General features: G+C 38.4%; 1 protein-coding gene across 1 annotated transcript; it reads right to left on the bottom strand.

The window, feature by feature from the left end:
* Positions 1–228: 228 nt before the first annotated feature.
* Positions 229–9,871, bottom strand: etfa (electron transfer flavoprotein subunit alpha). Its single transcript, XM_079450428.1, has 12 exons — positions 9,602–9,871; positions 8,796–8,945; positions 8,625–8,706; positions 8,449–8,531; positions 7,001–7,100; positions 6,024–6,134; positions 5,675–5,776; positions 4,957–5,025; positions 4,777–4,859; positions 3,476–3,541; positions 2,564–2,644; positions 229–1,034 (listed from the first exon to the last, which is right to left on the bottom strand). The coding sequence occupies exons 1-12, from the start codon at positions 9,638–9,640 to the stop codon at positions 996–998; spliced, it is 1,005 nt and encodes a 334-aa protein (XP_079306554.1). The 5' UTR covers positions 9,641–9,871; the 3' UTR covers positions 229–995.
* Positions 9,872–11,204: the final 1,333 nt, after the last annotated feature.

Below are 11,204 nucleotides of genomic sequence, written 5' to 3'. Positions count from 1 at the left end.
TTTTATCCGTCAATTTATTTCATTTGTATGAAATGCAACAGACACACAATGTACAGTCCTTTTCCTCCAACGCTGCAGGGTTTTACATTTGATCCACGTTCAAATGTGTGAAGCTGTGTGACTCAGCCAAATTTCTTACCTTTGCCTTTCTTACATTACTGATGCTGATGTTTGTATTCAAATTCTATGCGAGGAAGAAATTGTGCAAATCTCAAGTATTTTTCAAACGCAGAAAGCGTTTCAGGTATCCAGTATTAGAAGATTTTTATGAGACATTATGGTTAGAATGTTGTCATACCCCTAACCCCCATCCCAACAGCATGAACAGATCTATCTGCTTTCCGACTGAGGCAAACTAATCCTGTTATTGACGAGTGATTTTATAAACCGATGATGGAAGCGATTGTCAAGCAATTAAACGTTGGTTATATCCAATATTCAGCTTCGTTTTTAAAATGGGTTTTCTGAAATGTTTAAATGATTGCGTAATACATAGTATGTGCAACTATATACACAAAGAATGATTGTACAGTCTATTCTTTATTTCATTCCAAATTAGTGTATGGGTGAGAAAGTTATGAAAAATTGGGTCACTCCAATTAACATCTAGCGACAGATTACATTACCAAAAAAGAAAAACGTATGCAGAACATGAAGCATCAATTCACAACAGTTATATAAATAAGAATTATACTTATTTGAAATCCTAATACAAACTGTTTTTATGAATCAAAATAGGGTCTAATCTTCATTATATTTATATTCAACGAGCAAACAAATCTTGTTTCTATGCAATTACATTCTGAAAACCGTGTGCCATTGAATTAAAGTGGGTGTGTTTTATAAAAGTTGTTGGTAATGCATGAACATATTCTGTAATTATCGTTGGAGGAACAAATGTGATCTAATACGTAGCATCCACTCAAGACGACTTAAAGCTTCCAGCTAAAGAGTTCCTGATGAAATTCTCCAGGTAAGTAAGATTTTTTTGGGATCTATGACTTGTTTAGAGCTTCGGTTAATTCAGGTACAACCTGGAAACAAACAAAGAAATAAACAATAATCAGGAATAACAAACATTGATAAGAGTCAGCGTACACACAAGACAAATACGATTACCCACTTGTGCGTGTCAAAGGAAAACTCATCTTTTACTCACCCTCAAGTTTCAATGCTATGTACATTTATATTGTTGTTGAACAAGATATTTAAAAAAAATGTGGGACACCAAAATGTTCTGGGGCCCTATTGACTAACGTAGTTTGTTACTATGGTTGTCAATAGTGCCCCAGAACGTTAGTAATAACAGAAGTATATTTTTGGGGTTTTTTTTCAATTTAAATCTCATTTCATTAATAACGTTTGGTTATCAACATGCGACCATATTTAATTTGTTTATAAGTTTAAAACAATAGAAATGCTCAAAATATAAAATCAGTCAAACGCTTCTTCTCTACTATGCAGGTGACCTAAAGTGTATTCTAGGTATGGCTACATATACCATCGGCCGTCATTTGAGAACGCTCTGAACTCTTCCTATACATTAAAGTCCTCGCCCATAGACCCGGTGCTTCGATATTCCCGAGCCGGGCCTGAAAACCGATACCATCACCCCGATATGTCCCCGGATGGGTTTTCAATCTAAGGAAGTGAGAGAAAGCCCATGCATTTTAATCAGTTATCCGAGAAGTGATCAACGCGTAAACCGATCTGAGACCTGCCCTATCGCCGGCGCTGCCCATCATCGGCAATCACTTTTACACAGTTTACCTGCACACCTCCGTCTAGCACGCGCCGCCTGAATAAAAGATGAACGACAGGGCAAACACAGTAAAATAAACGATGCTTGCGTTACACCGGGTAAACACCAAGAACAGATGGACACGGGCGCATGCCAGCTCTCTGGCATAGCGAGTGCGTGTGCCACCTTAAAACTACAGCACGCAGGTAACGTGTAACGCTCTTGTGAGAGGACACAGAAAATAAACAGTGGCAAACTACACCCGCGCACTTGTGCTGACTATCAATTACATTTCTGCGGGGATAGTAGTAGGGAAGTTGCGTAAGTGGCTTGGACGAGAGGCCTCGGGTTCGAATCCTCGACTCCTCGCTGATTAATTCAGAAACTCAATAATTTACAAGATGCATTAGGCTAGAATAATTCATACTGAAACATTTAACAGGGTTGTATGGAAGTGCTTTTTTGAACAGCAACTTTTGAGTTATGGATTGTCTGTAGGTTTTCGTTCTAAACTTGAAGAATAAGTAACGCCGGGTCATTTGTGGAATTTGTAGCCTTATTAATTATAAACAAATGATACTCGTGATTGGCCGAGGTGGCTGATTGAAATGTCTCTGATGACCTGATGAAGATCTGTCATGTTAATGAGATCCGTGTTGTACAGGAAACGCGTTGTATCGGATGTTGTGTATATGTTCTCCTTCGAGCTTCAAATGGCAAGACGCAAACAATGCTTTGGCCGTCGAGAGACGAGATGAAAATGCGTCATCGACGTGAGAATGTATCCGAGTGCAAATCCACAGCACCGTTGTGGATTCTTACCTTAAAAAGATCAGCGACCAGGCCGTAGTCGGCCACCTGGAAAATCGGGGCTTCTGGGTCCTTGTTAATGGCAACGATGGTCTGTAAAACAAACAAGTCAATTATTTAACACAAGTGGGCCATATTGCAAAGAAAGCCTCAATTGTTGGCCATCGCTGATGGTCCAGAGTCAGAATTGAACCAGGTTAACAAATGATTTTTGTTTATTTTTCTGTTTTATGCGTTCAAGGTAACCGTTCAGAAAATACTGAAAGAAAATATCTGTAAAATCTATAGTGACGATAGCCTGAAGCAAATATACAAACTAGCCGATGGATGCATGTTGGGTTTGACGTCTTTGTGTGAATATTTATATCCTGATTTAGATTTGATCTTTGATGTTTATAGTAACACTCGTATTGTTAAGAATAAACACAGATTTCAATGAATTGATTCAAGTCAAATATTTAAAGAAAACAACACTGTTAATAAAAAATGCCTTTAAGGTAAAAAGAAATATAAAAGCTAAATATCTACAAAACAATTCTTCAAACAAAACAGTGCAAACAGATTCCCGTGGCCATAAGATGAATGTTTTTGTGTGGGACATTAGAAAAGCCTGTGGTTCAGGACGAAAGCACCTCATGATGTTGAGCACTCTGACAGATTATGAAGCAGCACCGCAGGGAGCTGTATTCCGAAGAGCAGATGAATTATGAATGCGAGTAAAAAGCTACTCCAGATCGCTCTTAAAACCCTCCGTTCCAATAGACCGTCACACTAAAGAGTGAGTTAACCTGGCACATTGGGAAACTCTCCGAGACACTGTTGGCCATGGGTGGAGTTCCTTCTAATTGAAGCGATTATCAGTGAAGATGATATCGTCTAAGTGTACTACATTGTGTGTGTATTACATCTTCTTACGAACCGTACCTTGCTATCTTTCATTCCGGCGAGATGTTGAATAGCTCCAGAGATGCCGATCGCAATGTACAGCTCCTGTGGAATGAACAGAGAGAGATTGCATGGATTTAAATGAAAGCACAATTCTTGCCAGAACAGGACTAGGATGTTGTTTTAAGAATTGGCAGGATGTTACTATGCATTTGCTAAGGTTAAAGGTCTTCCAAAAAATGTTTGATTTCTGACATTCTTCCTAATATCTTCCTAGAAATGTAGTCCAGGTTTGGAACAGCTCGAGGGTCAGTAAACGATGACAGAATTTACATTTTTGGGCGAACTATCACTTTAAATTAATAATAAATTACTATATTAACAGCTGAGCCCCATCCTAGGTGTCCTAAATCAGAGCAAATGAGCATGTCAAAACTGTTCTCCCGGACCGCCACATCCTCACAATGACTCAAAAGAGGAGCGCACGGGGGAAGCGGGCGGGAGCAGACCCTTCACCGTCTCCCGTGGGAGAGGTACATCAGTGGCTCTCAGCTTAATGCACTGCTCCATGAATATTTCAGTGCAGTTTAATGTGGCTGCCGCATCCCGGGGGCCACCGCTTCAATTTGTGAACACACGGGGTGGGCGGCCGGGGCTCTAAAAGCAAGCGACGTTTCAGATAGGCTGAGGTGTGAGCGACCCACAAATATATCCATCACCTGGGTAATTCACTTTTGCGATATTCTATAGTCAAAAAAGGCTTTTAGATAGACAAAGGAAGCCGTTAGTAAGTATAACTCCAAAAAAGTAAAGTAGGTGCGATCAAAAAAGAAGTCACGATTAACCACAATATCATTCGTAATCGACCCATAAGAACGCCTATTCATCTTCAGTGGAGTATTGGAGTCTTTGCCGGTACAATCCATTCGGGACTTGTTGAGGGTGAATACTAATGCACAGTGGTCGGCCGGCGCTTGACAAGCTTGTCAAAACATTCAGAGAATTGGGTTCGGAACTGAATTGCCCGGTCTGAGCTCAGGGCGGACCTGCGTGCTCCACTAATGGCTCTGGTAAATCATTTAGAAGCCAGAATGTGCCATTAACTACATTACAACGCCTCAAAGCTCCGCTAATGTGTAGATAATGACAGTTGGGAGGCTTCACTCAAACCAGATAATGGAAAATTAACCTTTTTAAAGGGCAACAAGGATCCAACTCAAACTGGACCTTGTTGTCTTCACGATTAAAAAAACATTGTAAATTCTGGTTGATTCGTGTTTTTATACTGTCATTTGCAACGGAGAAAAAACATTTTGCAATCTTCCTAAAGCAACACTTACAGGAGCCACAATTTTTCCTGTCTGTCCGACCTGCATGTCGTTGGGGACGTAGCCAGCGTCGACTGCAGCTCTGGAAGCACCAACTGCAAGAACAGTTGTGTTAGTTAGCTTCAAGTCAAAAACCATTCAACTGACAGGAGCACCAAGTGTCGGTATCAACGGTGTGATGTCACATCGTACCGGCTGCGTTTAGCTTGTCAGCGAGGTCGTACAGAAGCTTGAAGTTGTCTCCGCTCTTCAGGCCCCGTCCTGTTGTGACAGAGAGACGGCAGATGGGCAGAAAATATGAAATTACTTACAAGGTTATGACTCCAGTGAGATCGATACGGTCTCGGTTTACTATTGATTTTCCCAGCAAAAAAACTGGCTGGAAATTTCAAGGGAATACCCGACAACATGTCCCACAGTTCAAACAAACATAAGAGGGTTGATGTAGTCCCTGAGGAAAGAGTTTTATATTTAAAGTTATTTATTGATTATTAGATTTTTGCAAATAAGCACACACGAATATGCAAAATGTATAAATACATAAGATATTGTGTGCGTTTTATTATTATCGAGTTTAGACCGCATCAGAGACTGCAGAAACATTTTAACTGGTGAATTGCAAGAATGATGAGGGAAAAAAGTAACTTTTTATTATTGGATTAAAAGTTGAAGGAATTTCAACCTTTTCTGTTACATACTTTACTATAGCCAGTTGTACACCAATAAAAGATTTAATAAACTCAAGACACATTTACAGTTTAGCAACTAATATTGAGATAATACAGTGGCCAAGTAAACAGGCGTGCACTATATCCCTTATTATATTGCATCCTTTAATATGACAGCAAATTTGAATCGACCAATCCGAATTCAGGACCAAAATCCGTTTAAAACATCTACAAAATCTTACCTCCAGACACGACCACTTTAGCACTTGTGAGTTCTGGTCGGTCACTCTTGCTTAGAGTTTGTTCCAGCCACTCAGAGAGCCCAGCAGGTGCGGATGCAGCGACTGCAAAGCCAACATTATCTCATAAGACGACATCTAAAAAAACAGACCGAGCTCCTCTGGAATAGCCCTTTACAACATAATGTTCAAACAAACTAGCCCATCAAAACCACACAGCAAAGTGGACGATTTGTTGTGGATATATACAATAAATAAAAACTATAAACCTTTGTGTGTGATATCAAAGTCTGTGTGAGAGTAAAATAAAACATGAATGACAAACATCGTGTTTGATTTTACAGTACAGTACCTTCTTCTGAAGAGGCGCTGCCCCCCTCTATGCTTGCAGCCTCGAAGGAAGTTCCTCTTACAGTGAAGACCTTGACGCTTTCATTGCATTTGACCGTGCTGAGGGCGTTACCTGTAGCCCGAAAAACACAAGTATTGAGATAAGATGCACCGATACTAAATTTCTCCATCGATCGACAATTGTACAGAGTGATATCTGACGATACCAATCTGAAAATTAACTTAACATTTTGTAACTTTGTAAATCTTATGGTTTCATATAAAGACTATTAATATTGAGCATCAAACTGGCGATTCATTGCATTTTTCTGTCCTCTTTTGATTGACAGGACATATCGGCCATGGTCAAAAAAAATTTGCTTTTATCCAATTGCATCTCTAAACTGAACGTTAAAAAACGTGGATCAAATGGACTAAATAGAACTCACATGTATTTTTTTGTTACTGTTAATTTTTTTAATTGGAAATCTGTTCTGGAAAACAAATTCTGACCGGTTAACATTTTTATAGTCACATAAGTGATCGCAAGTGGCAAACCACCACTTTTCATTTCATGTTTCGCGTAAAAATCATAAATATGATTTTTTTAAATAAGTGCTCCATGCTTGCCAAAGATTAAGTGGCCCGGAGTAATTATGAAGTATTTACGGGAGCGGATTTTATGGACGACAAATGGCGAATTTGTAAATGGAGGCATTTGAAAAATAATACACGCAAAGCAGGACAAAAGGACTCCGGGGTTTCCTTCTGATGTTCAAATGAAAATATACGACATGCTCGCAGCCGCTGAGAGACGCTGTCTGTGTGTCCAGCGGCCAGACTCTTAAATCAGAAACCCAATCAGCCGAGACGTTAAACAATGACGATATGAAACGCATCTGGACGGTTATTCAAAGGAGACAAAGCGTGCGTTTTCCAACAGTTACATGGAGCCGTGCTGTGTAAAGTACTACAAAAGTGCAATATTATTATAATCACCGGCATAAATGGTTCTCACAAAGGTGTCTGGAGATTTGATCTCTATGATATCTGAAATGGGAGCGACGTCCAGCTTGGCTGCCACTCGTGGTAGAAGATTCTGCAAATAAAAATGCAAAAAAAGTGTTTGTAGCATTTGGATAAATGTGGATCTTGCATCCTTATCTGAAAATGTGATTTGTTAGGTATGGGTTTGGCAGACAATGACTCAAAAACGTCCATCCAGACAGAATAAATATCTGCGAGTCTGAAAAAGAGCTTTAAGTTATGTCTAGAGGTGAAAAATATTGCATAGTGGAAATTCAAGTGTTTTATATAGTGACATAATGAAACCAAATCCACCACTTAAGAATCCATCAAATAAAATAAGTTTAGCCAGTGAGGAAATTGAGACTAATACATCTCTTTGGTCTGGGGTTAGGCTACATAAGATACTGTTTAATGTATTACAATTCAATTTAAATACCATTAGATCTGCAGCCTGACAGTTTGGCTGCGCAATGACAAATAACCGTGCGTATAATAGAGCCGCACTTATTGCCGACGGACTTCTCCCACAATTCCAAAAGTACGAAGCCTGATGGGGTCCGGCGGTGCGACAGTTTCTAATCCATTTCCCATTTGTGCTTTTGTGAAATAATCAAATAACTTCGGAACGAGAGTAACTATGAAATCTTGCATTAAGGATGGATTAGCTACACTTATCAGTGATGCAAGATGATGAAAATAAAAATTACTAGATTTTGTGCAAATTGGAAAAAAGTTTGTCAACTAAAAAAGAAAAGAGATAAAGGCAAACAATGTGAGTCAACAGATAAAGGTTTGTCAGCAAACAAGTTTGTAAACAAACAACAAAAATAAGATCAAAGCAAAAATGTGCTGTTCATTTTGTGTCGTAACTAGGCTGCCTGTACAAGAAAAATGTTAACAAAAACAGTACCAAAGCAAAATGTAAGTCAATTTTTGTGTGGTAATTATAAATAGGCTGCCAATAAAATAATAAAGAATTAAAGGGATACCCCACCCCAAAATGAAAATTCTCTCATAATATTTACTCACCCTCAAGTTGTTTAAAACCTGTATCAATTCTGTTGAACACAAAAAAAAGATATTTGGAAGAATGTTTTGTAATCAAACATTTCGTTTTCCACGTTCTTTAAAATATCTTCTTTTGTGTTCAACAGCACAAAGACATTTATACAGGATTTTTAAAAACTTTATTCTGTCAATAAATGGTGAGAGAATTTTCTATTTGGGTGAACTGTCCCTTTAAGGAAGTTTTGTATTTTTTACAATCCTAAAACAATTGTGGCAAAGCTTGCACACAATATTTAAAATAAATGTTCAATGCTTTACCAAAACAAATAACACTAGTGTTATCATCACAGTGAGTAAGATACAACTCAGATCAAGCCGACTCTGCTATGCTGCGTTCGTATAAAATGTACCTTTCCGAAAGCAGAGGCTCCTGCACAAATGTGTGTGAAATTGAACTGCTTCTGGGTCGCCAAGATGAGAGGTGTGAGCTCCTCTGCGAAAGAAAATAAGTCATTTTTTGGTTCAATCTCTTGAGACATCTTTTCCCTCATAGTTCCCTTATAATTCAAATAAAGGTCAGGTTTACCTGGCAATGAGCCTTTGTACATTTCATGCTGAGCCACCAAAATTTTCTTCACTCCTAGAACTTTAGACAGCTGTTCTGCAACCTGTCCGAAAACTCATAATCAGACCCCTGAAATCGGCCTTTTAACATCAGGCGTCAACAAATAAATCAATGGACGTTCAAAGGTAATACCTTCGCGCAGTTGGTTCCGGCCACCAGACAGGACACATCACTGCCCAGTTTTTGGGCGGCGCTAATGGCGTTCAGGGTGATGGGGGTCAGTGTGTCATTGTTGTGTTCGGCAATAACCAACGTGCTCTGAAACCTCTGAATCAGACCAGACTGGAAAAGAAAAACAGTGTTAGGTCAACAACAATGTGATATAAACATGCTATAAATAGCAAGCAGACCCTTTCACCCAAATAACTGATGTGACGTCACTTATAGAGGTCATTTGAAATCGTGTATCATTAGGAAAGTGTAGAGGATCTGATCACATGACACAATTGTTCAAAATAAAAGTGCAGCTAAATCTTGCTTCATAATGCACTGTTTACATATAGCATAACCTTGGGAGACACATAACCAGCTTTATCGTGATTTACTGTGACGATATTGCTTATAAACGGCTCACATTAACACAAAGGCCTCGGACGAACATTTGCGTCAAGACCTCAAACACAGAAATAATACACAAGAAAAGTTAATCTGAAACTTCACGTAGCTGCTAAGCTAACATGCTGTATGATCAGAAGCCGACAGCCTCACAAACGACATGACAACACGTTTTAACGATTAACTATAATACTGCAACACGAACATGGGTCACAAAGAACAGAAAAAGCAGTTAACATACTGCACAACTTGTGAGTCGGTTAGCTAGCATGCTAAGTTACTTAACCGAGCAACTTACAAAGGACACCGAGTATGAATAACAGCATTTATAGGAGGTGTGTGCACGGGTCAATACGCTGTTACGACGATATATATTATCTTACCAATTGCCGGAGGTTCGTCTTGTTTATCGCTTTGAGCATAATGACAGCAACACACCGCAAGAACACTATAATCCTTTAGCACAAGAACATATATATAACTGCTGAACGGAGCTCTCGCGAGAAGCTGTTACTGAGAGACACGCCCCTCTCTTGTATAACGTAAATAAAACCTCATGTTTTTTTACTTTGATCGGTGGTATGATGTTTATTTGTGTATGTTACATATACAAGATACATTAGCAATACCGTTAGTTTTAAGATATCTCGTTTAAGCATATTTTAGTCAGAATGGGCGGAGATTGAATGAGGGGGTGGGGCTTCACAGGCGTCCATCATGTGTGATCTGTTCATGACAGGAGTTGGACTGCGACACCATCGGACCAGCGATCGATTTGACAAGATTTTGCGATTTAAAATTCGAGTTTCCTGTGTTACAATTCAGACGAAAAGACTGTTATCTAAACGTATTTATTTGCACTGAATAATGCAACATTTTGTGGACTAATACGGTATTTTACTGAAGTGCTCTTAAGGGTGTTGTTGTCTTTTTGTTTCCCATTTTATTTATTTAAGTATTATTTTAAGTATTATTTTCTTACATTTGGGTCTCAAAATAGTTACAGTTAAACAAAGTTTTTTTTAAGAAGACAAAAATGAAACGTATATTAACTATATATTTGAGTTTTTGACTATCTAGCAATAATACTGACTATCAATATGATTCAATATTTAATACAAAGTCCCTAATTGAAATCAATTAATTCTAAATGTATTTAGAAAGTTGCACCTTGTAAACAACATTCATACAGTCAGTAGACATATATATTACCATCATATAATGCGCACGAAACTTGTTCATGCAATCTCCCAGATGGTCTCTTTACTCCCTCATGAAGTCCACACTGTTTCCATTGTAAATGAAATATATTTCTTTGTGGGTCAGGGGTCAATGTCAAAGGTGAGGTTCGACACGCGGTCAGTTCTTTGAGAGTAAGTGGATGCGAGCACGGTTTGGTTTTCTTGGCCGATCTGAAAAAAAAGTAAATAGGCCTACAAATATCTTAGAAATGCTGAATATACGCGCATTATCAATAATAAAGTACAACCACGGCATTTAGATATTAAAAAGAGGAAAATGTACGAGTGTTTAACACGAGGAGCAGGTTTAATTCAAATAAGAATAAATAAGATGTTGGCCTACACTTATTCGTGTTGATAACTTGACTAAAACTAGTTTATATAGTATTTCTTGCAATTCTCAACAGCACCCTTGATGGTTTCCTATTTTGAGATGAGTGTCATTATTTACACCGCAATAAACAAACAAATCAGTGTAAATAAAGGAAACATTTTGATTCTGTCGAATAAGCAAATTCCTCCCTAAATGCTTTTGAGCTATTCGTTTCTTTTACTGACTAATAAATTGCCATTTACTCATTTATTAAATTCGTTTCACACATAAAGACGACGATAAATAAATTACACGTTAAAACTTTCCAGCGGTAAAGAATGTAAATAATTGGATGTCGTGTTGTAGCCTATATAAATCACCATAAATAAAATATGTAAACGTGTAATGTTCTCGTCATGGCCGGTAGGGGGC

The sequence above is a fragment of the Barbatula barbatula genome (genome assembly GCF_947034865.1).
Source record: "Barbatula barbatula genome assembly, chromosome: 25".
Classification (NCBI taxonomy): domain Eukaryota; kingdom Metazoa; phylum Chordata; class Actinopteri; order Cypriniformes; family Nemacheilidae; genus Barbatula; species Barbatula barbatula.
This window is presented reverse-complemented; position numbering and strand designations above follow the sequence as displayed.

Excerpts from the sequence above, each read along its gene's own strand:
- etfa (XM_079450428.1), bottom strand. The coding sequence starts at position 9,640 with ATGCTCAAAGCGATAAACAAGACGAACCTCCGGCAATTG. Across the intron at positions 8,532-8,624 it reads GTACAAAGGCTCATTGCCAG|AGGAGCTCACACCTCTCATC; the intron begins GTAAACCTGACC and ends TTTCTTTCGCAG. Across the intron at positions 3,542-4,776 it reads CAGGAAAAATTGTGGCTCCT|GAGCTGTACATTGCGATCGG; the intron begins GTAAGTGTTGCT and ends TTCATTCCACAG.